Source organism: Bufo bufo, chromosome 4 (genome assembly GCF_905171765.1).
Source record: "Bufo bufo chromosome 4, aBufBuf1.1, whole genome shotgun sequence".
NCBI lineage: Eukaryota > Metazoa > Chordata > Amphibia > Anura > Bufonidae > Bufo > Bufo bufo.
The window spans coordinates 372,189,061-372,215,156 of NC_053392.1; the positions used below are offsets into that span (position 1 = coordinate 372,189,061).

The 26,096-nt window shown below is 44.4% G+C and overlaps 1 protein-coding gene across 1 annotated transcript in view; it reads left to right on the forward strand.

The window, feature by feature from the left end:
- The first annotated feature begins 1,539 nt into the window (after window positions 1-1,539).
- The window catches only part of ENPP3 (ectonucleotide pyrophosphatase/phosphodiesterase 3), a 140,642-nt gene continuing 116,085 nt past the window's right edge, over window positions 1,540-26,096 (forward strand). Inside the window, 2 exon segments of the mRNA XM_040430090.1 lie at window positions 1,540-1,759; window positions 19,939-20,029. Of these exon segments, the coding sequence (XP_040286024.1) occupies window positions 1,682-1,759; window positions 19,939-20,029 (169 nt within the window). The 5' untranslated portion in view covers window positions 1,540-1,681.

Sequence of the window (26,096 nt, forward strand, 5' to 3'; positions counted from 1 at the left end):
GGTAAATATATGCATTGGAGAGGTCCCATGAGCAGCAAAGAAAATATATATGAGGCTGAGTGACATATTAAGGAACTGTAGAGGCTATGAGCTACTTCTCAATGAGCGTACAGCAAACGAGGTGTGATCAAAGGTGACAGCCGTCAGGAACATAGATGTAGTAAATGTTATAGTAAATATAAACATATGGGGGGAAGGGGGATACCTGGTGCCGCTGTAGGTAATAAATAGATGTATAAAGTCAGCGCTGTTCAGGCAAAGTCGTGCATACGCACTGCAAAACGAATAAGCCGCTTGTGTAGGCCTACGGCGTCTCTTTAAAAAGCATGTGTCCAAGTTATGGAACACAGCGGCATTGTGCTCTTGCTCGTGCATGCGGGGGTAACACCAGCCGCAGATTCAATAAAAATACTCACGATTCATTAAGGTACGGCCAATTTCTGGACCCCGACTCCCAGAAATCCATACTGTAAACTATTAGCAGTGTGCGACTAAGCTACTTTTCCATCTAGACCAACGAGCAATATTATTAACCCTATCATTCCCTAAATCCCCCCGCCACCAATATTATTAACCCTTTCCCTACATACCCCTGCATTACCCTATACCACCAACACCATATCCTTTTAACCCCTGCATTACCCTATACCACCAACACCATATCCTTTTAACCCCTGCATTACCCTATACCACCAGCACCATATCCTTTTAACCCCTGGATTACCCTATACCACCAACACCGTATCCTTTTAACCCCTGCATTATCCTTTACCACCAACACCATATCCTTTTATCCCCTGCATTACTCTATACCACCAACCCCATATCCTTTTAACCCCTGCATTACCCGGTACCTGCATTTGCCCCTGATTGTATTTAACCCTTTCTACCCTGTAGGGACAGTGTGTAGTTAGGTTTGGGAGGGTGCTGCTATTGCGTGTAAGTGTATATTTAGATAGATTTTGGGGTGGAATTGTAGATTGTATAGTGTTAGTGTATGTAGATTTATTATAGTGCTGTTAGTGTACTACTGTGGGCGTATATATTTATATATATTTATATAACCATTGATATAAATATATATAGATAAAGCATAAATAATTGACTGTAGACTTGTAATTGTTTAATAAATACTTTATTGTTCAAGCACAGTCGCTGCCGTAATTCAGAGCATGCAGTTCAGGAAAAGGTAGAGCAACAGGTAGAAGAAAGAATAAATAGGCAGAGTCAGCAATAGATGATCTACGTCTATTTATTAATATTAACCCAAAATATAAATAATTAATTTTCCCTTTTACATTACTCATGCTCCTCATTCAAATAAACCTGTTTAGTCCTTGACCCGTTATAAGTTTTGCTGGTGTCTTCCCAGTGTCTCAAGGCTAATGGGTGCAGGAAGTGAAGCAGTCATGTAACTTCATTATCACAGTTTGTACTTTACCTTAAGTCCATAGGAAATATAGTAATAATTTCACTATTGTTACTCATGCTCCTCATGCAGATAAACCTGTTTAGTCTTTGACCCGTTATAAGTTTCACTGGTGTCTTCCCAGTGTCTCATTGTGCTGCTGCTCCTTGCACGGGCAGGGATTTCCTACTGGTGAAGGAGGAAACAAGAAGATTTCACATATATGACATAAAGGGAACACTTCTCATTGCATCTCAACCCTTCTTTAAGACAATGGACTCAACTACACGCTTAAATATGGAAGAACCTGTTAAGAAAAAGCGGGTGAATAAGTATAAGATAATCTCTGGGGTAAGTGGCTGTACTTATTAGTTAGGAGCAGGTAACTATGTGTCTTTTTTTCTCCTGATTCCCAGGTCAGAAGGGCTCCATTCACAGTAGCGTTATGAAATTCGGCAGAGGAACAGCCTGCCGGAGTTCACCCTATCTGGAACAGCCAGGTAATACCTGGAACCAGGTATTCACAATTATGGGATTTAATAGGGATCTGGCTGTTTCAGTCGGGCAAATACAGTTTTTTGTTCTTCCAGAACAGGCCACTGAATTTCTTAATGCTAGTGTGAACCTACTTTAAGAGTACTTCCACACGGTTCCATCAGGTTTCCTGATGCAGTTTTGGAAGCCAAAATTAGGAGTGAAGCATAAAACAGAGAAAGTATAAATTACAGATACAACTTCTCTTTTTTGAACTCACTTTTGATTTCAAAAACTGCATCCAGAAACCTTACCGTGTGGCCGTACCCTAAAGCCTCATGCAGACGTCCATGGAACACGGTCCGTGAGATACCGGACTGGCATTGCAGGAGCGAACGGCGTCATTGGTTGCTATGACACCGTGCGCTCCTGCAATGCCAGTCCGGTATCTCATGGACCGCGATCCACGGACGTCTGCATGAGGCCTAATAAAGATCAGCTTAATAATAATAATTATAGTGAGTATGTGAAAGGTTATAGGAACTGAAACATGGATGTTTGATGGCCAAGAATCCCAGTGGAGCAAAGCTGAGTTACCAAGCCCAGAGGAGAGTTGTGCCTGGATTAACAATGAAAAGGCTGGAGCTCTGTGGCCCCTTGTTTCTGATGGTAGACGAGGTTCTGGCTCTCAAAGCCACACTTATAATCTATCCTAATCCTGACATCAATGTTCTTGTCTAAAAAATGAGATCTATTTAAAGTATTATATGCACATTAAGAACTGATGCTCGTGGTATATTCTGTAGTTCTCAGAGGAGTACTTATGGTTTCACGTGACATGTCGGAAGGTTTATTCAGTTAAGGTCCTGGTGCGGAGACCTTCACCAATTGCAGCTGAGTAGTGTTCTCCTCTTGGTTGTGACCTCATGGAGAGCTGAGCAGAGTGGTTATATGGGCTGAAGGAGTCTGTGTGCCATACAATGTTCACACTGCCTTTCTGAGGAGAGCTGAGCAGAGTGGTTGTATGGGCTGAAGGAGTCTGTGTGCCATACAATGTTCACACTGCCTTTCTGAGGAGAGCTGAGCAGAGTGGTTGTATGGGCTGAAGGAGTCTGTGTGCCATACAATGTTCACACTGCCTTTCTGAGGAGAGCTGAGCAGAGTGGTTGTATGGGCTGAAGGAGTCTGTGTGCCATACAATGTTCACACTGCCTTTCTGAGGAGAGCTGAGCAGAGTGGTTATATGGGCTGAAGGAGTCTGTGTACCATACAATGTTCACACTGCGTTTCTGAGGAGAGCTGAGCAGAGTGGTTATATGGGCTGAAGGAGTCTGTGTGCCATACAATGTTCACACTGCCTTTCTGAAGAGAGCTGAGCAGAGTGGTTGTATGGGCTGAAGGAGTCTGTGTGCCATACAATGTTCACACTGCCTTTCTGAGGAGAGCTGAGCAGAGTGGTTGTATGGGCTGAAGGAGTCTGTGTGCCATACAATGTTCACACTGCCTTTCTGAGGAGAGCTGAGCAGAGTGGTTGTATGGGCTGAAGGAGTCTGTGTGCCATACAATGTTCACACTGCCTTTCTGAGGAGAGCTGAGCAGAGTGGTTGTATGGGCTGAAGGAGTCTGTGTGCCATACAATGTTCACACTGCCTTTCTGAGGAGAGCTGAGCAGAGTGGTTGTTGGGGCTGAAGGAGTCTGTGTGCCATACAATGTTCACACTGCCTTTCTGAGGAGAGCTGAGCAGAGTGGTTGTATGGGCTGAAGGAGTCTGTGTGCCATACAATGTTCACACTGCCTTTCTGAGGAGAGCTGAGCAGAGTGGTTGTATGGGCTGAAGGAGTCTGTGTGCCATACAATGTTCACACTGCCTTTCTGAGGAGAGCTGAGCAGAGTGGTTGTATGGGCTGAAGGAGTCTGTGTGCCATACAATGTTCACACTGCCTTTCTGAGGAGAGCTGAGCAGAGTGGTTGTATGGGCTGAAGGAGTCTGTGTGCCATACAATGTTCACACTGCCTTTCTGAGGAGAGCTGAGCAGAGTGGTTGTATGGGCTGAAGGAGTCTGTGTGCCATACAATGTTCACACTGCCTTTCTGAGGAGAGCTGAGCAGAGTGGTTGTATGGGCTGAAGGAGTCTGTGTGCCATACAATGTTCACACTGCCTTTCTGAGGAGAGCTGAGCGGAGTGGTTGTATGGGCTGAAGGAGTCTGTGTGCCATACAATGTTCACACTGCCTTTCTGAGGAGAGCTGAGCAGAGTGGTTGTATGGGCTGAAGGAGTCTGTGTGCCATACAATGTTCACACTGCCTTTCTGAGGAGAGCTGAGCGGAGTGGTTGTATGGGCTGAAGGAGTCTGTGTGCCATACAATGTTCACACTGCCTTTCTGAGGAGAGCTGAGAAGAGCAGTTCACAGCCTAAGGATAAAGCAGAGCTCGTCTGCCCAAGTCAATATTTGCTTGTAAAATTATAGTTCCTGGGAGTTAAGACCTATAAAACATATTTGGTAAGGGGGGGTGTCACATGCTCTGGACTTTCCCATATTATCCATATGGTTGAATATTCAGTAGCTTCCTCCAAACTGATAGCTGCTGGCAAGTGTGCAATTTCAAAGCAGCATTCTAATGAAGTCTATGCTAAGGGCAAAGCTACGTGTACGGAGTCAGTGGTAGCGGCACTGTGCCACAAACTCCCTCCACTACAGTCCTGAAGGTGCAGTGTAGTTCTGGTGCCGCCTTGTGGAGACAAAGCTACATCAAACAACTGATTGTCAGGGGTGCAGGATTTCTGACCCACTTAACAACCCGCCGGACAACCCCTTTAATAATAGTAAAACAAATATATAAATATATAAAACAATCGCACAATTACACAAATAGATGAAATCGACCATTCACTTAAAGATGGATTCATGCCATTCACCTAGCTTTTTCTAGTGAATGATATACTATAAGACATTATAGCAAACAATGGTCAAAAATAGACCAAAGGCAATAGGTTTAGGATGGTCCATAGTAATCTGAGTTAATCCATGTGCAGCTGGCCTGCTATTTTACTCTTGTTCTACCCTGAGTGACATATCAGAGCACCTTTTGTCATCATACAAATAAAAGACCATTGAAGCTCGAAATATGAGAATGGGAAACTCTTGTTACTACGCATTTGTAGAATTGAGGAAATGATGATTTGACCACAAGAGCCCCGAAAGGGAATTAGGAACAACATTTCTGTACAGGGTCTGCGCAATGTTGTAATGCAAACCTTGTTACAGTTTTTTTTATGAATCGTGATATATACTATATGTAGTGTGTATTATTTGATGACGAACTTCTTGACATGAAAGAAACACAGTATTCCTGACTAAGAATGATTTACATGTGATACGACATAAATCAATACAATTTTAACTTTCTTAGGCTTTATGTGTTTTCACACATAGGGGGGAATTTATCATTAGGAGAATATTTGAAGTCAGTTTTGCTTCAGTCTGTGTTGGAGTACTTTATTCCACATTTATCAAATGGTGCAGGTTGTTTGATAAATTTGGCTTGTCCTTAAACCTAACACTACTGTCTAGAGAAGCTACTCCAGTTTTCCTACTCCACCCTCCTCCTGGAGTGAGATTGCAACTTATTTGGGACTTTTTAAAAAAAGTCTCAATGATAAATCTGGAGCGAAACTAATTAACATAGCTAACCACACCCACTTTCCACCCATATGGAGTGAGTGGTGTACACATGAAAAAAGTCACAAAATTTTGCGCAAGTGAGTGTAAAAAGTCACAAATTTTTGCGTAATCGCATACATTTTGCGCAAGTGAGTGCAAAAAAAGTCACAAAAGCCCTATTTTGCGACTTTTTGATGCCAGAATTCTGAAGTGAAGGTATGATAAATCAGGGCCATAGTTTTTTAGTGATATTTTTCTGGACTTTTTCTCTTTTTTGCAGTAAAAACACCTGCTTCAGATGTTAGCTGAAGGTCAATGGGAATATGCTACAGGCATTTTTGTTTATCAAGTGGCATTTTTGTCTGGGCTCTTTTAAAAAATGTAGCATGTTGGAGCTTTTGGTGTTAATCCAGGCATTTTGACAACACCTTCTCTATAGAGGAAAAATGCCATGAAGAAAACATTAAAGGGGTATTCCGGTTAGATTAATTTATCCACTATCCACAGGTAGGAACCCCACCTATTAGATCGGTGGGGTTCCTACCGCTGGGACCCTCACCGATCATGAGAATGGATCCCCGTACCCGCTGAAGTGAACGGAACGGCCGGTCGGGCATGCGTGCGGCTGCTCAATTCATTTCTATTTGTTTCCTGTTCTCGTGATCGGTCGATTTAATAGGTATCCCCTATCCTGTGGATAAGGGATAACTAAAAATAATCAAAATACCTCTTCTATGGTAGGACACACTGGCACAGATATACAACTGTGTATGCACCTAAAATCTGTCTAAAAAGTGGTGCAATTTTGTTGCAGTTTGACTCAGCTAGGGTTTCTATACTTTTTATTTTACTTGCTCAGAAAGGAGCAGGACTGACCATAAAGGAATGGGGCTTCATGGGAAATGAGGCATGGGCTAAGATGCACCGTTTGGCATCAAAATTGTGCCAGAATTCATAAAACTTTGTCCCAAAGTAAGCTAACCAATCTTGGTATACAGTTAGACATCAGTTTTTCATAATGAAGAAAAAACGGAGGGTCCAGCTTCTAAAAATCCAATTTCTTTATTCCGGCGGTTTAAACGTTTTCCATACACAGGACAGTAGTATACGCGGTTTAAACGCTTTCCATACACAGGACAGTAGTATACAATCTACGGGTTTCGGCTGCTACCTTTGTATGATCAGTTTTTCATGGTAATTTTTCAATCACTGGCCCACTATTTGTAAAGAATAAAAACACAAAAAGGCCACAAAGACAACAGCAAAAATCATCTGTATAATGTAATTCCTGCCTAGAGATCAAATGGCAACAGAAGTGTGTTCACCAAGTTCCCGAACTCTCTTACTGGTTTTTATTAAAGGGGTTGTTCGGGTTCAGAGCTGAACCTGGACATACCCATAATTTTACACAGACAGCCCTCCTGATGTTAGCAACGGAGCATTTTATGCTCCGATGCTCTCCTTTGCTCTGCGCTGGATCGTGCAGGGCAAGGGCTCTTTTATTTACCACAACACACTGCCGGGCGGAGGCTTCCACCCAGCAGTTTGTTCGGTGTCGTTTTACAGGCTAGGGCAGCGCTAAAGCCCGCCCATCAGTGCTGGTGACGTCACAGGGCTCACTGCTGGGCGGAAGCTACCGCCTGGCAGCCCTAAAAGAAGCCTGGTTCGTCACCGGAACTCCAGAAAATGCCTTTGCCCTGCCCGATTTAGCGCAAGGCAAAGGAGAGCATCAGAGCATGTCAGGGGGGCTACCTGGGTGAAAATGGGGATATGTCCGGGTTCAGCTATTTTTTTTTTTTTATAAATTTGAATACCAGTCAATTTTATTGAGATTAAAAAAAAAAAAAACAATATCCTCTTCTCCAACTATCTTCCAGGTGAAGAGTATCTACAACCGTACATCCCTAGTTGCTCCTCAGATGAAGGGAGAAAACAGCACAGTAATCTTCAACTGTATAAGTACAATAAGTGACCACGGGAAACACCACAATTCATCACGTTTTTAATGTTGTTTTCAAGGCTATTATACAATAAAATAGTCCCTAGAAGTGGAAGAGAGAAGTTTTTATATGGAACGATACAGAGGAGCGTTGCTAAGGCTCAAAATGGGACACTTTAGAGCAATTTTTCTAATGGAAATGTATGATTTCAGTAATTAAAGTATATTACAAAAATGGTCAATATCACTGCCCCTACACATTACACAAATAAAAATAAAACGGCAGTTACACTTTAGCCCTTTCTACCCCGGGCCAGTTTTCGCCCTCCTGCCCAGGCCATTTTTTGCAAGTGACATGTGTCACTTTATGTGGTAAGAACTTTAGAACACTTTTATTTATCCAAGCCATTCTGAGATTGTTTACTCGTTACGCATTGTACTTCATGATAGTCATAAATTTGAGTCAATATATTTCACCTTTATTTATAAAAAAAATCCCAAATTTACCAAAAATTTTCAAAATTTGAATTTCTCTGCTTTTAAAACAGAAAGTGATACCTCATAAACTATTTATCACTTAACATTCCCCATATGTCTACTTTATGTTGGCATAATTTTGTAAATGTCATTTTATGTCTTTAGGACGTTAGAAGGCTTAGAATTTTAGAAGCAATTCTTAAAATTTTTAAGAAAATTTCCAAAACCCTCTTTTTAAGGACCAGTTCGGGTCTGAAGTCACTTTGTGGGGCTTACATGGTGGAAACCCTCCATAAATGACCCCATTGTAGAAACTACACCTCTCAAGTTACTCAAAACTGATTTTACAAACTTTGTTAACCCTTTAGGTGTTCCACAAGAATTAAAGAAAAACGGAGATTAAATTTCTAAATTTCGCTTTTTTGGCAGATTTTCCATTTGAATCCATTTTTTTCTTTAACACATCGAGGTTTAACAGCCAAACAAAACTCAATGTTTATTACCCTGATTCTACGGTTTACAGAAACACCCCACATGTGGTCGTAAACTGATGTAAGGGCACACTGCAGGGCACAGAAGAAAAGGAGCACCATATGGTTTTTGGAAGGCAGATTTTGCTGGACTGTTTTTTAAATGCCATGTCCCATTTTAAGCCCCCCTGATGCACCCTTACAGTAGAAACTCTCAAAAAAGTGACCCTATTTTGAAAACTAGGGAATAAGGTGCCAGTTTTATTGGTACTATTTTGGGGTACATATGATTTTTAATTGCTCTATATTAAGTTTTTTTGTGAGGCAAGGTAACCAAAAAATGGCTGTTTTGGCACCATTTTTATTTTTTACAACATTCATCTGAAAGGTTAGATCATGTGCTATTTTTATAGAGCAGGTTGTTACGGACCCAATGATATCAAATATGTCTACTCTGTTTGTTTGTTTGTTTCAGTTTTACATAATAAAGCATTTAGAAACATTTTTGTGTCTACATTTTCTGAACGCCATATATATTATTTTTTCTGCCGATGGTCTTGTGCAAGGGCTCGTTTTTTACTGGAACAGTTGACGTTTTATTGGTACCATTTTTGGGTACATATGATTTTTTTGATCATTCATTATTACACTTTATGGTGCAAGGTGACCAAAAATTTGGTTCTTTTGGCACAGTTTTTATTTACTTTTACAGCATTCACCTGAAGGGTTAGGTCATGTGACTTTTTATAGCAGATCGTTACGGATGTTGCAATACCTAATATGTATACTTTTTCTTATTTATTTAAGTTTTACACAATAATAGCATTTTTGAAACCAAAAAAATGATGTTTTAGTGTATCCATAGTCTGAGAGCCATAGCTTTTTTATTTTTTGACCGATTGTTTTAGGTAGGGTCTCCTTTTTTGCGGGATGAGGTTCCTGTTTGGTACTACAGGGTGGGCCATTTATATGGATACACCTTAATAAAATGGGAATAGTTGGTGATATTAACTTCCTGTTTGTGGCACATTAGTATATGTGAGGGGGGAACTTTTCAAGATGGGTGGTGACCATGGCGGCCATTTTGAAGTCGGCCATTTTGAATCCAACTTTTGTTTTTTTAATAGGAAGAGGGGCATGTGACACATCAAACATATTGGGAATTTCACAAGAAAAACAATGGTGTGCTTGGTTTAAACGTAACTTTATTCTTTCATGAGTTATTTACAAGTTTCTGACCTCTTATAAAATGTGTTCAATGTGCTGCCCATTGTGTTGGATTGTCAATGCAACCCTCTTCTCTCACTCTTCACACACTGATAGCAACACCGCAGGAGAAATGCTAGCACAGGCTTCCAGTATCCATAGTTACAGGTGCTGCACATCTCACAGCATAGACGATTGCCTTCAGATGATACGAGATGTGCAGCACCTGAAACTACGGATACTGGAACCCTTTGCTAGCATTTCTCCTGTGGTGTTGCTATCAGTGTGTGAAGAGTGGGAGAAGAGGGTTGCATTGACAATTCAACACAATGGGCAGCACATTGAACACATTTTATAAGTGGTCAGAAACTTGTAAATAACTCATGAAAGAATAAAGTTACGTTAAAACCAAGCACACTATTGTTTTTCTTCTGAAATTCCCAATAAGTTTGATGTGTCACATGACCCTCTTCCTATTGAAAAAACAAAAGTTGGATTCACCACGCCATGGTCACCACCCATCTTGAAAAGTTTCCCCCCTCACATATACTAATGTGCCACAAACAGGAAGTTAATATCACCAACCATTCCCATTTTATTAAGGTGTATCCATATAAATGGCCCACCCTGTATTTTGGGGGGCATACGCCTTTTTGATCGCTTGGTGTTGACATTTTTGTGATGTAAAGGGAAAAAAAATTGCTTTTTTTGCACTGTTTTTATTTTTATTTTTTATAGTGTTCAGCTGAGGGGTTAGGTAATAAGATATTTTTGTAGAGCTACTTGTTACAGACGCGGCGATACCTAATGTCTATACTTTTTTTTTTATTTCACTTTAACACAATAATAGCATATTTGAAACAAAAAAATTATGTTCCCTTACGTCCTTCCAGCAGCACAGATGGGGTTAACTGCCCCCCGTGGACTGGTAGGACCGGCAGAATTTTTAATGAGCCCAAGAGTAACCAATGAAAGAACTCCAGCTCCCATAAAGGGAGGGGTTCACCCCCCAGCCCACCGTGTTTTTTTCTGTCCTTTGGACAGGTGGACTGGCGAGTTTTCCTCTCCTTTTGGGGAGTTGGAGACGCTTCTGACTCTATCAGAGTTATCCTTTGTCTCCTTTTTCTTTTAAACATTGGAGCGCTTATATTTGCGCTTTATTTTTTATAATTTTTCCCCCATTTGATCGTGCTGCGGTACCTGGGGGTATGCTGCCTCATCTACGGTCCCCTCCTGCGATGTGACTCTGCGGCGCTCCGCTGCCGGCGTTTCATGGGCGCCGCCATGACCGGAAGTGACACACAGCCTTGCCGCGGCGTCACTTCCGGTCTCTCGGCCCGGCCGTCGGCGTCCTCGGTCAAACATACTGTTCTATTCCACAGGGGGGGATGTGATGTGAGGGCTTCCTCACTTAGGAATAAGTTTTAAAAAAATAAATAAATAAAGAACAGGTTATTCAGCAGTATTGTAGGAGGAGGGTTGTCATAGGAAACCACTCCCCTAGGCGGAGCTTCGCTATTTAAGCTCCCTGAGTTCCTTCAGTCGGTCTCTGGCTGCGCTGCTTGATAAAGCTAGCTCCAGAGTCTCCTGTGCCGACTGAGAATTTCTGCTATTTACCGAATTTTCAGATTCTAATATTTTCTATTTTGCCTGTCTTACTCCTCTGGTTCGTGCCGTTACATAGGTGTTAAACTCACTTTGAGTTTTTTGGGATGTTTTAATCCTTTCTCTTCGTTTCAGCTATGGCTTCTCCTAGAGATTCAGACCAGCAGCGAAAATCGGCGACCAAGAGGAAACACCTGGCCTGCTACGATTGCAATACGCCTTTAGACGATTCTTGCCCCTATTACAGGTGCGACAGTTGCCGTTCCGGTTCTGCTAAGGAACCCACGATGCAGGACATGTACCAGTGGGCCAAGACGTATGTGGATGATTCCATCAAGGGGGTCGTAAGCCTGCTGAATGAGAGACTACCTGGCTCCTCCCAGACGCCCATGGATGTTGCCGACCCTACCTTCAGACCCACCCCCCTTTCTGTTGGGTCATCTTCCTCTGAGGAGGAAGAATCTACTTCATGTTTTTTCCCTCCGGAAAAAACACAGAAGCTATTGAAGTCCATCAGATCGGGGGACCGTGATGTTGACATAGGGGATTCCTCCGACCCCGCCTGTCGGACCCAGCGAGTCTTTAAGGCGGATGAGACCCTCCTTTCTGTGATGCGCACAGAATGGAAAAAAACTGAGAAAGGTCCAGTCCTCACCCGGAGATTCAAATAGATGTTTCCGATGGCTAAATCCTTAGTGGAATCATGGGGTTCCATTCCTAAGGTGGACATGGCTATAGCCAAGTTGTCCAGGCGCACCCTAGTTCCAGCAGACGATGGGTCTAGCCTGCAGGACCCTCTAGATAGGAGGACAGAGTGCACCCTGAGAAGGAGCTACACGGCGGCCGCAGCTTCGGCCTCAACTTCTATCGCAGCCACAGAGGTTACTTCCTTCTTACGGTCCAGGCTGAACCAGATTCGGACCGATGTTGACCAAAGTGTCTCCCGGGACGACATCCTGGCCGCGTTTAAATCCATAAATCCAGAGGCGTAACGACAGGGGTAGCAGGGTTAATCCAAGAGCCTCAGAGAGGCCCAAAGTTAGGAGGGTTTTAACTCCTTGGTGGGTTTTCGGGAGCGTCTAGAAAATCTTCTAGACTGCCCCCCCCCCATCTCTACGTTTAGCCTGCTGTCCGGATCTGCCTCCACGATCAGATGGCCATGGATTTCCTATGTGATACATCCCAATTACAGCTGAAATTGGCAGCCAAGACAATGGCTCTAGTGTCAGCTGCCAGGAGACCTCTATGACTAAAGCCCTGGAATGCGGATAACGCTTCCAAATATAATCTCTGTGGGCTCCCCTTCAAACCAAACCATTTATTCGGTTCGGAACTAGACACCATCATGGAGGGACTCTCCGATAAAAAGGGAAAGAGTCTCCCTCAACAGCCCTTTCGGACCCGAGGCAGACAAGATCGTGGAGGCAGATCCGGACATCAGGCTAAACGTAGAGATTGGGGGGGCAGTCTAGAAGATTTTCTAGACGCTCCCGAAAACCCACCAAGGAGTTAAAACCCTCCTAACTTTGGGCCTCTCTGAGGCTCTTGGATTAACCCTGCTACCCCTGTCGTTACGCCTCTAGTTTTTCCCGTAAACCTCCTCACCTTCCAGAATGAGGAGGTCGTCTTTCTGTTGCAAACCTATGGGCCCAGTAGATCTTAGATCCCTGGCTCCAAAGCATAGTAGCTTCGGGCTATCTAATAGACCTCGTTTCTCTCCCCCTAGAAAGATTCATCGCCATGCGCAGTTGACGGCCAGACAAAAAGAAAAGATAAATCTTAGAGTCCTATATCCAGGACTACCTTTCCAAGGGAGCCCTGGAGGAGGTACCGGCAGGGGAGAAGGGTCTAGGGATTTATTCTCCGGTATTTCTGGTACCCATAAAAGACAGGAGATCTTCGGATGATCATAGATTGAGAATCCTCAATCGTTTCGTAAGGAGAACCAGGTTCCGCATGGAAACCATAAGGTCAGTCAGCCACCTCCTCAATCCTGGGGATGTGTTGGCTACTCTGGACCTCAAGGATGCTTAGCTCCACATCCGATCCATCCTTCCTCCCGGAAATTTCTCAGGATCGCGGTCCAGATGTCAGGAGTGTGCAGGCATTTTCAGTTTTCCGCCCTTCCCTTTTGAATCTCATCTGCCCCCCTGATCTTCACCAAAGTGATAGTATCGGTAGTGGCAGCTTTGAGACTCCAGGGCTGACCACTGTCCCTTACCTGGACGACTGGCTTCTTCTAGCCCCCTTAGTCCCTCTACTTTCCCATCATCTTCATGTCGCAATTTCCTTTCTGCTCCGCCTAGGCTGGATTATCAACTGGCAGAAGTCGAACGTGAGCCCTTCAACTTCTATCCATTATCTAGGATTCATAATCGACTCTCTGGAGATGTCCCTCCAGTTGACGCCAGAAATAAGAACGCAGATTCAGGACCTGTCAAGGTTCCTTTATGTACCACGACGAGTCTCTATACGGACCCTCATGAAGATGGGGCTCATGTCAGCGGCTGCGGATGCAGTCCCTTGGGCTTTATGGCATCGCCGACCTCTTCAGTCGGAGGTCTTAAACAAATGGAACGGCAGCCCGGCAGGGCTGGTTTCCCTGTGCTCCCTATCCAACCAAACCCGGAATTCCCTCAGATGGTGGTTCCATCTACCAGCAGGGAAGTCTATGACCCAACCAGTTTGGCTCATATTGACTACGGACGCGTCCCTTGTAGGCTGGGGCGCCCATTTAGACGGATCCCCAGTTCGGGGATCTTGGTCTCCTCAGGAGTGGCATCTTTCTTCGAATCTCCGCGAGATGCGTGCTATCCGGCTAGCCCTCCTTCACTTCACCCCTCACATTCGGGGCAAAGCAGTGAAAGTCCAGTCAAACATGACTGCTGTGCTTTATATAAACAAGCAGGGAGGCACAAGATCCTTACCCCTTCTTTCAGATTGGGGTAATTCTGCGGTGGGCAGAGCTGAACCTATCCCATCTATCCGCCACTCACATCCGAGGCTCCCTCAACGTCATCGCGGACCGCCTAAGTCGCGGCTTACCGACCATGGAATGGTCACTGCATCCGGAGATCTTCAGACAGTTAGTCCTCAGATGGGGGATGCCAGAGGTAATTCTCATGGCAACCAGGTTCAACGCCAAGGTACAGAGGTTCTGTTCCCTATACAGGGAGGACAACCCCCTGGCGATAGATGCTCTGACAATACCGTGGAGGTTCAGGCTGGCGTACATCTTTCCTCCCTTTTCCATGATTCCGAGGGTATCAATGAAAATCCGTCAGGATCAGGCCTCGGTAATAGCCATCATACCATTTTGGCCCAGGAGATCCTGGTTTACCCAGCTCATTCAGATGAGTCGGGGACAATATTGGAGACTCCCCCCAGAGCAGACCCTGGTGTCGTGGGACACTCATCTCTGCCCAGATCTGCACAGATTCAACCTGACAGCCTGGAGGTTGATCAGTCCCTTCCCAGAGTGGATGGGCTCTCTGAGTCGGTCCTGAGAACTTTATCGCATTCCAGAGCAGAGTCTACCAAGAAGGCCTACTCCCGGATCATGAGAATCTTCACCTTCTGGTGTAGCCCCAACCAGGTGGTGTCTGCAGATCCGCCCCTTGCAGCGATCTTACAATTCCTTCAGGATGGGATAGACAGAGGTCCAAGTTTTTGCCATCTCGGCCTGTCTCAACAGGCCATATTCTCGGGACCCGCTCATCAAACGCTTCCTTAAGGGAGCGGAAAGATTGAAGCCTACAATACTGAAACCCGCTCCTTAATGGGATTTGTCAGTTGTTCTCAGGAGGTTAGCATCCCCCCCCCCTTTGAACCTTTGGAGGAGGCAAGCTTTAAGTTTTTAACTCTTAAGGTGGTTTTTCTTCTGGCTATTACTTTAGCCAAAAGAATTTCTAAGCTGCAAGCTTTTTCCGCTTTGCACTCATATATTATTTTTTCTACAGGACAGAGTCCTTCTAAGATATCTACCTTAATTTTAAATCTAAGGTTCCAACCTTTCAAAATATCAATCAGGTAATTTCTCTACCTGTATTATTCTCCTCCACCTCCTCTGATGTTCCAGTCAGACATCCACTGGACATATCGAGATGCCTCCAGGTATATGTGGATAGATCCAGAGAATTCAGGATAGATAAGAACCTCTTCTTCCTGTTTGCCGGTAAGTTTAAAGGCCGTAAGGCGTCTAAACTACTATTAGTCGCTGGTCAAGGAAACCTTTAGGGAAGCTTTCACCTCCCAATCCTTAGATCCTCCGGAGTGTGTAAGGGCCCATTCTATTAGGGCCGCAGCTACCTCTGTCGCAGAGAGAAATCTCCCCCTAGAGTTGATCCTTAAGGCGGTTTTTCCTGGAGCTCTGAAATCAACCTTCATCTCTCATTATAGAATAGATGCTAAGGTAGCAGAGTTTTCGGCCTTTGGGCAGACAGTTCTTATTTTCTGCCAGGCATGAGGACCCTCCCTAGGGGATTCTTCTTGCTATCTCCCCATCTGTGCTGCTGGTAGGACGTAAGGGAATCGTTAATTTCTAATGATAATTTGTTTTCCCTTAGTCCTAACAGCAGCACACAAATTTCCCACCCTAAAGTACTTTCTTGTTATAGACACAGCCTGGGGCTGAATCTCCTGGACACCCGTAGATGGCAGGTCCCGTGCAAGGCCCCTGCAGTGATCGGGCGCGCACTGCTCCGGTGCCCGCCCGATCACTATGACGTAATAGTACGTCAAAATACAGCAAGTCACTATTATGTCATATGTCGGGAACGGGTTAAAGAATGCCATTTAGAGAAACAATACCTGATATGGCTATATGAACGCAAAAATAAAAAAACAATGAAAATTGTTTGCAACGTCAAAGGGTTAATATTACAAGTGTCTATCTAGATCCTCCTTGCAGCTGACACCTGCAATCATTTTCTTGTTGCCTAATCAGCCTGCAATTTAATGAGACATACAGGAAGCATATACTGTAGACGTTTGACTTCAGAGGAGACAATGGCTTACAAGCCTCCTGTAAGTTGAATTTACATTGTCTTTTGGATTGGGTGCTGTAAATACTAATGACAGTATATACTGTAGGAAACGGACAGAGCGGCTGCCAGGCCTCATCTGATAGAGCGATATTGTCTAGCCACAGATGTAGGGGTTGCACGGGAGTCGGTGGTTGCAAAGAAATTGCGGGTGGGGTAGGGTGCATTTAAAAATTTGCTGTGGGGCCCAGTCATTTCTAGTTACGCCAATGCTTGCACCTGTTACAAAGAAAACTGTGGGGAAATGTATTATTTGTGATTTTATTTTGTGTCATTTCTAAGTCTGTTTCTGCATTTTGTGTCTGCGCCAAATTTATGAAATGACGCACCTTACTAATATATTTGGTGTGACTGCAATGTGGTTTACACCTATATATGTAAAAGCGCACCATAGGAAAGTAGGTTGCGACTTTTTTGTCAGATTAGAAACTCTTGCAAATAATAAATGTAGTCTAAAACAGGTACACCCATTCACTTGTCATAAATATAGAACACTGCAAAAAGTGGCATAAAGAGGCAAATGTTGCAAAAATGACCGCAAAAAATGGTGCGTGACATTTCATGCGACAAATATACACCAAAAAAGAGCTGTAAATCTATTAGCAAATGTCCCCTTGTGTCCTTTACAGTAACTATTGCTATGGGTTATCATCTGACCCTGTGGTGGTGGCAATACCACCTAGTTGACGTGTAATGTGACTGCTGGTGGAATATGCCAGCTTTGCTATTTTGGTATGTTGCATGCTATTACATCTAACCAGCACTTGCACCTTTGAGAATATGACATGTTGTGATGTGAAGCCATGTGATTTACTGTACCTTTAAGCCACTGAGGGAGGCCGGCGAGGGAATGTAAAAGGTTTGTGCACTTCTGTGGTAGACTGTAAGTATTGAGACCATGGAGGGAATATATAATGATGACGTCAATGAGCAGCCCGTGACATACAGACATTCTGGGAGAGTCATGAACCTTGGGTAGGATGTGATAGAAATTGCAAAGAACACACTGAAAGATGGAGTACATCACCTCATGGATTAGCTAGGGCAATAGAAGCCGAAAACCGCTGAGGAGATGGGGCTGGAACTGAGGGGAAGAAAGAAGCTACCTAGTTTGTGCATGCTGAAAGCACTTGGGGTCTGCAGCAGAGACCACCCAGCCTGTAAGCAGTATTGTGTGACAGAGTGGAATGGTGCATACTGCGAGGCAGAGATTCCCTGACAGATAAGAGTGTGTGCCATGATTGTGAGATACCGCAACCTGGGAGACTGTAGGTTGTGGGGTACTACACCATATGGAACCTGTGGTGGTTAGTGCAAGCACCGTCATTTATGTTGCTGCTACTCTTACCTCTTGGAAGAGTACAGCGTCATATTGTCTGTTACTACTTAAAGGGCTTCTGTCACCCCACTAAACTCTTTTTTTTTTTTTTGTGTACTTATAATCCCTATCCTGCCATATTGCCATACATTATGTTATTAATAATTTTCGTTCAGTAGATTTAGCAAAAAACATACTTTTATGATATGCTAATTACCTTTCTACCAGCAAGTAGGGCGTCTACTTGCTGGTAGCAGCCGCAGAAAACCGCCCCCTCCTTCTGTTGATTAACAGGGCCAGCCGCGATCTCCTCCTCCGGCCAGCCCTGTCAGCATTTCAAAAATCGCGCGCCTGTGTTGATTCGGCGCAGGCGCTCTGAGATAAGGAGACTCGCCTCCTCAGCACCCCCTCAGTGCGCTTGCGCCGATGACGTCACCGGCCAAAAATCCAGAACACTTGCCTGAATGTCGGCATTCAAACTTCCACAATGCCGGATCCGATGCGCAGACGGAAAAAAATGTGAAAAAAATAAATGCCGGATCCGTTTTTCCGGGTGACACCGATCAGTCTTACAAATACCATCAGTTGGCATACGTTTTGACGGATCCAGCAGCAGGTCCAGCGACGGAACTGCCTGCCGGATTCCTCTGCAGCAAGTGTGAAAGTACCCTTACACAGAGAATGCTATCAATCACTGATAACACCTCCCCATGTACAACTATCAGTGGCAAAACACGGATGGCGAAATGAATGGTTCCTTGCACAGAGAATGCTATCAATCACTGATAACACCTCCCCTGTGTACAACTATCAATGACTGACAGCTATTTCTGTATACACACTTACGCAGTGAATGATATCAATTGCTGGTAAAGACGTCCCTGTGTACATCTGAAGTCAGAAAAAAACTGAGGTTTAAATGTATAAATTACAAGTTGACAGTGGATTTGAAAGCACTCTGCCAACCAACCGATTTGATATTGGTCTTGAAAAGGGATGTGCAGAACCCCCCTTCCCACTTGGCTGGACCTGTTCAAGAAAGTTGACTTAGGTCCTTATTCACATCTCGGTTTGTGGATCTGGCTCCAACACAGAGCAGCTGTTATGTAAGAGGGTGTGGACCCACTGTGCCACTGACTGGCTATTCCCTGGAGGGGCGTGACTAAGCAACTACCTGGTCTTCACTAGAGCCTCAGATGGTGAGCATAGGCTTGGGCCGTTAGGGTAGTTACCAGGTGCCACTCCAGAGCAGTCCCTGAGGCAGTTGACCAGGGGGTCAGAGATACCGGTGCAAGCACCGAGGGGGAAGTATGTGGTCAGGAAGTCCAAGGTAAGGGCAGGCAGCGATCAAGCAAGGTCCGCAAGCGAAGTCAGAGGTCTGAGACAGGCGGCAAACAAGCAAGGTCCATAAACAAAGTCCGAGGTCAGAGGCAGGCGACAAACAGGCAATGATGGATAGATAGCTGGTCTATCCGCAATAAACATTATCTATAGATTCTTGGTATATTACCCTCATGCTTCATTTATGTTATGCTCTTTTTTATGAGCTTTACATGTGGTGAAGTATGCTTTGATGTGGTGAATGTATGCACTAAGAGGCTTTGATCAACATTTGTGACGGTCACATTTTTCTCACAAACTATGCTGTAATAGTCCAGATTTTTGCTAAGTGGTCCCTAGTGCTGTTGTGACCTTTCCTATGCGATTTCTTACCATTAACATTGGTCACTGTATGGTTTGCAGGGGCTAATGCACCACACTAGTCAGCAGAAACTTGCTCACTTATATAGTTGCCCCTACATGATTACGACCAGTCCGCATCACGGGCACGGGCCGCACACGTTCGTGCGCATGAGCACTTACTGTGTGAAAGTAGCCAATAGCCAATATTTGGAACCATATTGTTTTTTTCATCACAAGATATTTATCTTTGTAGCACTCAACATCAATCACCACATGTTGCCTAAAGATATGTGGAATCCATCTTTTGCTGCTAGGACCCAGTAGCTCATGTTTTTTTGCTAATACAACAGGTTCCAGTATTTTTTCTATTTTATTTTTGTATATGTTCCTGTATTATTGTAATTATCTAGTAAACCTTATTACATGCATTTCATTTTTTTTGTTCCTTTTCACATTTTATGCCTTGAGAGCCGGCTAAATTTTTATGCACAATTAGTCTCTTTTTTGTCTTGCTCCTGAGGAGGATAGCCAGTGCAGTTGGCATAATTTTCCAAATCTGAAGCTACGGTGAGCCTATTGTATTACATTTTTGTGATAATGTATGCTGTGATCATATGAACTCATTCATTTCTGCATTGTTTTCTCTTACAGGTGCTTCTTGTTGCATTGGTTGTGATGTCACTTGGATTAGGCCTGGGCCTAGGACTGAAAAAAGAAGAGAAACAACCTATTAAGCAATTAGGTATTACTAGTTCGTAGAATATTTAAGATAGTTAAAGTGGTTTTCTCATCATCCATTTTTTTTTAACACCCACAACCATGAGAGCCATTTAAAAGCATGTCTTCTGTGTGGTTCTTTGTTTGCAGTGCATACTGGTTCAAGGCTTTTTGACTCCCTTCAGCTTTTCTCATGTGACTCCCATTTTCACATGAAACACTGCAGTTCCCATGTACTCCCTGCACTCTGTGCACCACTTGCTTACTACAGACTCTAATATGCATGTTAGCCCTGTTCAGGGTGGGCAAACAAAATAAACTTGATTCTCAAACCCCTTTGCACCTATTATCTATAAGTGATCGGAGGATCGCATGTTCAAGTCCCCTAAGGTGACTAAAAATAACAGTAAAAAAAAAAATACAAAAATTAATATTATTTTTATTGCTGCATCTGAAAATGTCCAAACTATGAAAATATAAGCACATTTAGTCTGTGTGGTGAAAGCAGTGACAAAAATAAAAAAGTGCAATTCACCATTTGTGGTCACTTTGACCAAATAAAATTGAATAGAAAGTGATTACAAAATTAATATGTCCCCAAAATGGGACGCAAAAACATAAATAAGTACTATATACATTTGGTATCTCTGTACTCATACTGACCCGTAGAATCATAGTCATACATTAGTAAGTTGCAAGGCCTGGCAGGTGAAGCACAGGGAAAGGGCAACTGCAGTTTACAATGACGTAAACAGCTTCTGTGTGTGGAGAGGACCTTTCATGGGTCCAGACTTTGTTAACTAAGCAGCAAGACATGTAGAGCGGCGCCCAGGGATCTCCCTGCACTTACTATTATATCTGGGTGCCGCTCCGTTCGCCCGCTGTGGCCCCCGTTACTGTCTCCCATGCTGTATGCTAATTACTATCAGAACACCAGGGAGGAAACATTAGATTTTCTCCCCGGGGCGTCTCCTTCTCCCTGGCTGTAGCGCTGTCCAATCGCAGCGCAGAGCATCACAGTCAGAGAGAAGGTGAGTTTTTTTTTTTCTCCCTGGCTGTGACGCTCTCTGCTGCGATTGGACAGCGCTACAGCCAGGGAGAAGGAACGCCCAGGGAGAAAAGCTGATGTCTCCTCCCTGGTGTTCCGATAGTAATAATTAGCATACAGCGCGGTAGACGGTAACGGGGGCCACAGCGGGCGAACGGAACAGCACCCAGATATAATAGTAAGTGCAGGGAGATCCCTGGGCGCCACTCTACATGTCCTGATACTTAGTTAACAAAGTCCGGACCCATGAAAGGTCCTCTTTAACACATTTCCGTACCATGTAGCTGAACCTCTGCAAAACCAAGAGTAAAAATATGTATTTGCCACAGCTTTACAATTAATGTGGTATAATTTGTGTTTTGCACTTTTCAACTATAACTGGGGCATCCAAATGAATATTATACACAGGCAGAGCTGATCAGGGTCTGCTAAGAGCCTGCAGCTCTCCTATGCCACCGAGATACCATGCGAGACACCTGGCTTAGCTGACTCTTCTATTCACTGCATAGTACTCATTGTGCGCTAGATGGCACTGCAGATTGAAGCCCAGGACCAAGTGCACTAAATCAGCGCTATAAGGGCTCTTGCACACGAACGTATTTTCTTTCCGTGTCCGTTTTTTTTTTTGTGGACCGTATGCGGAAACATTCATTTCAATGGGTCAGCAAAAATAACTGAAGATACTCCGTGTGCTTTCCGTTTCAGTATTTCTGTGTGTCCTTTCCGCAAAAAAATAGAACTTGTCCTATTATTGTCTGCATTATGGACAAGAATAGTACTGTTCTATTAGTGGCCAGCTGTTCCGTTTAGCAAAATACAGAATGCACACAAACTTCATCCGTATTTTTTGCGGATCCCCAAAATACATACGGTCTTGTGCATGAGCCCTAAGTGAGTAAAATAAATAAAACATGTATGCCGCCTTGTCGTAATGGGGTTAATTAGTTGATACATGTTGACACCCAAACAGAATGGGGGCAATGCTTTGTGAAATGTATTATGTGTTTTAGCCACATTTTATACTTATTTTGGAAGTTTTGAATATAGAAAAATGGATGTGACTAATCAAGTCTTAAAATTCATCAAGTCTATTAGACATGGATTATTGTTCTGCCCTAAATACGGGTGTGAATATACGTCTTTAATATGTCTCGTTACACCCACTGTATACAATTACAGTTAAAATGTAAGCCTGTGGTTATTGGGTATGTACTGTATTGGGCTATGATGCAAATTATCATCCCAATGACACAAATGTTTTGCAAACTCCCAGACCATCCTGGGAAAATAAGCTTTCTGCCAAATGTTAAAACAAGAAATACCTGTATGCCAATTAGTTGCAACACGGTAAACGTAATGAGCTCCTTTCTCTGTAAATAATTTGACTGACATGAAAAAAGTCATTGCAAGGAAACACCCAGACTGCCGAAAATCCAAAGAAATGTTAGGTTCTCTTTCTCTTCTAAAAGATCAAGTCCCAGATCTATGTTACTGTAAATTCTTGCTCTCCTAAGATGTTTGGAAACATCATAACAGGTCTTTATGATATTTCAAAATGCAGTCACATGGAAACATATTTCCTATGTTTAAACTGTACCTAAACTTTTAAAATCTCTTCAGCATTGTGCCATTTGGCTAATGGAAGCAATCAAAAACTTCATTGGACTTAAAGGTTTGGATCTGTTCTATTCTTGGGGACATTGCTCCATCACCTCAGCCCTGGCCCCTCTCCACTCTCTTCATAGTGACTGACCTCTGTTTAGAGGGGTGAGGAAAGTAATCCCTTCATGAATCCAGCAGACTTATAATTAGAGTTGAGCGAAGTTTTCAAAAATTCGATTCAGTTGCTTCACCGAACTTTGACAAGAAACTCAATTTGTTATGAATTACTTCTCACAAATCACTTTCCATTGTATGAAGCGGGTGCAATGACGGTGAACGGCATTCGCACGCCCCCTTCCCCCATCATTTAACCCCCCAGATGCCGTGTTCAACCCCCCATAAGCCTTTCAGGGGTTAATCAGGGGGTAAAAAAATAATACTGACCTCATTCACTTGCTGGCGGAGAGGCTGTGCACTCTCATCTTGATTGAAGAAAACCCACCAAAGGGCCTGCGGTGAGTGTGATGTCACCACGTAATAACGCTGGGCGTACGTGGTGACATCACTGTGTGAGATTGTGAAACAGCTCTTATTGCATGAAGACTGTTATTTTGCTGTTTGGCCACAAGAGGCCGCTGTTTCCCCACACAGCTAAACAGACTGCCCAGATTTAAATATTCATAGGGGGTTGAGCTGTGTGTCTAGAGGAACGAAGCTGGCATCCATTTTATGTGGCAGACTGGAAAAGTGTGTGAGAGAAGAAATCCATTAACATCCAAGCGTCACCCTTTTGCGACCAGGACTGCAGCCAAGTGAAGCTGATTGTATCAAGTACCTGGATCCCATCCAGGAGAAGGAGTACAGCCGCCAGTATCGCTGATGAGAGCTGAAGAGCAAAGCAACGTACCCTGCGGAACCGCACGTGTGTTGGATAAGCCTTTGTTCAGTTCGCAGTCATCAGGGGAGACAGAGCAGACCCGGGTCGCACCTCAATATAAGATTGGCACCTAAATACTAGAGACTGAGATCAAACCTGCCGGTAGTTAGTTAGTGTTGCTGATTGGCAGGCTATCAAGAATTGCTGCTTGTTTATTACAAGGACTTATCAGTAGAGTTGAGCGAACACCTGGATGTTCGGGTTCGAGAAGTTCGGCCGAACTTCCCGGAAATGTTCAGGTTCGGGATCCGAACCCGACCTTAACTTCGTCCCGAACCCCATTGAAGTCAATGGGGACCCGAACTTTTCGGCACTAAAAAGGCTGTAAAACAGCCCAGGAAAGGGCTAGAGGGCTGCAAAAGGCAGCAAAATGTAGTTAAATCCCCTGCAAACAAATGTGGATAGGGAAATGAATAAAAATAAAAATAAAATAAATAAAAATTAACCAATATCAATTGGAGAGAGGTCCCATAGCAGAGAATCAGGCTTCATGTCACCCACCACTGGAACAGGCCACTGTCAGATATTTAGACCCCGGCACCCAGACAGAGGAGAGAGGTCCCATTGCAGAGAATCAGGCTTCATGTCATAGCAGAAAATCAGGCTTCATGTCATAGCAGAGAATCAGGCTTCATGTCATAGCAGAGAATCAGGCTTCATGTCACCCAACACTGGAACAGGCCACTGTCAGATATTTTTAGGCCCCGGCACCCAGACAGAGGAGAGAGGTCCCATAGCAGAGAATCAGGCTTCATGTCATAGCAGAGAATCAGGCTTCACGTCAGCCAAAACTGGAACAGTCCATTGTCAGATATTTAGGCCCCGGCACCCAGACAGAGGAGAGAGGTCCCATAGCAGAGATTCAGGCTTCATGTCAGCAGAGAATCAGGCTTCATGTCATAGCAGAGAATCAGGCTTCACGTCAGCCAAAACTGGAACAGTCCATTGTCAGATATTTAGGCCCCGGCACCCAGACAGAGGAGAGAGGTCCCATAGCAGAGATTCAGGCTTCATGTTAGCAGAGAATCAGGCTTCATGTCATAGCAGAGAATCAGGCTTCACGTCAGGCAAAACTGGAACAGTCCATTGTCAGATATTTAGGCCCCGGCACCCAGACAGAGGAGAGAGGTCCCATAGCAGAGAATCAGGCTTCATGTCATAGCAGAGAATCATGCTTCATGTCACCTAACACTGGAACAGGCCACTGTCAGATATTTTTAGGCCCCAGCACCCAGACAGAGGAGAAAGGTCCCATAGCAGAGAATCAGGCTTCATGTCATAGCAGAGAATCAGGCTTCATGTCACCCAACACTGGAACAGGCCACTGTCAGATATTTTTAGGCCTCGGCACCCAGACAGAGGAGAGAGGTCCCATAGCAGAGATTCAGGCTTCATGTCATAGCAGAGAATCAGGCTTCATGTCACCCAACACTGGAACAGGCCACTGTCAGATATTTTTAGGCCCCGGCACCCAGACAGAGGAGAGGTTCATTCAACTTTGGGTTGCTCCGCAATATAATGGTAAAATGAAAATAAAAATAGGATTGAATGAGGAAGTGCGCTGGAGTGCAATAATATATGGTTAAGGGGAGGTAGTTATAAATTTCTAATCTGCACAAGGGATGGACAGGTCCTGTGGGATCCATGCCTGGTTCATTCTTATGAACGTCAGCTTGTCCACATTGGCTGTAGACAGGCCGCTGCGTTTGTCTGTAATGACGTCCCCTGCCGTGCTGAATACACGTTCAGACAAAACGCTGGCCGCCGGGCAGGCCAGCACCTCCAAGGCATAAAAGGCTAGCTCTGGCCACCTGGACAATTTGGAGACCCAGAAGTTGAATGGGGCCGAACCATCAGTCAGTACGTGGAGGGGTGTGCACACGTACTGTTCCACCATGTTAGTGAAATGTTGCCTCCTGCTAACACCTTCCGTATCAGGTGGTGGTGCAGTTAGCTGTGGCGTGTTGACAAAATTTTTCCACATCTCTGCCATGCTAACCCTGCCCTCAGAGGAGCTGGCCGTGACACAGCTGCGTTGGCGACCTCTTGCTCCTCCTCTGCCTTCGCCTTGGGCTTCCACTTGTTCCCCTGTGACATTTGGGAATGCTCTCAGTAGCGCGTCTACCAATGTGCGCTTGTACTCGCGCATCTTCCTATCACGCCCCAGTGCAGGAAGTAAGGTGGGCACATTGTCTTTGTACCGGGGATCCAGCAGGGTGGCAACCCAGTAGTCCGCACACGTTAAAATGTGGGCAACTCTGCTGTCGTTGCGCAGGCACTGCAGCATTTAGTCGCTCATGTGTGCCAGGCTTCCCAGAGGTAAGGACAAGCTGTCCTCTGTGGGAGGCGTATCGTCCTGCATTTCCCTCCAGCCACGCACCAGTGATGGGCCCGAGCTGCGTTGGGTGCCACCCCGCTGTGAACATACTTCATCCTCATCCTCCTCCATCTCCTCCTCATCCTCGTCCTCCAGTAGTGGGACCTGGCTGGCCACATTTGTACCTG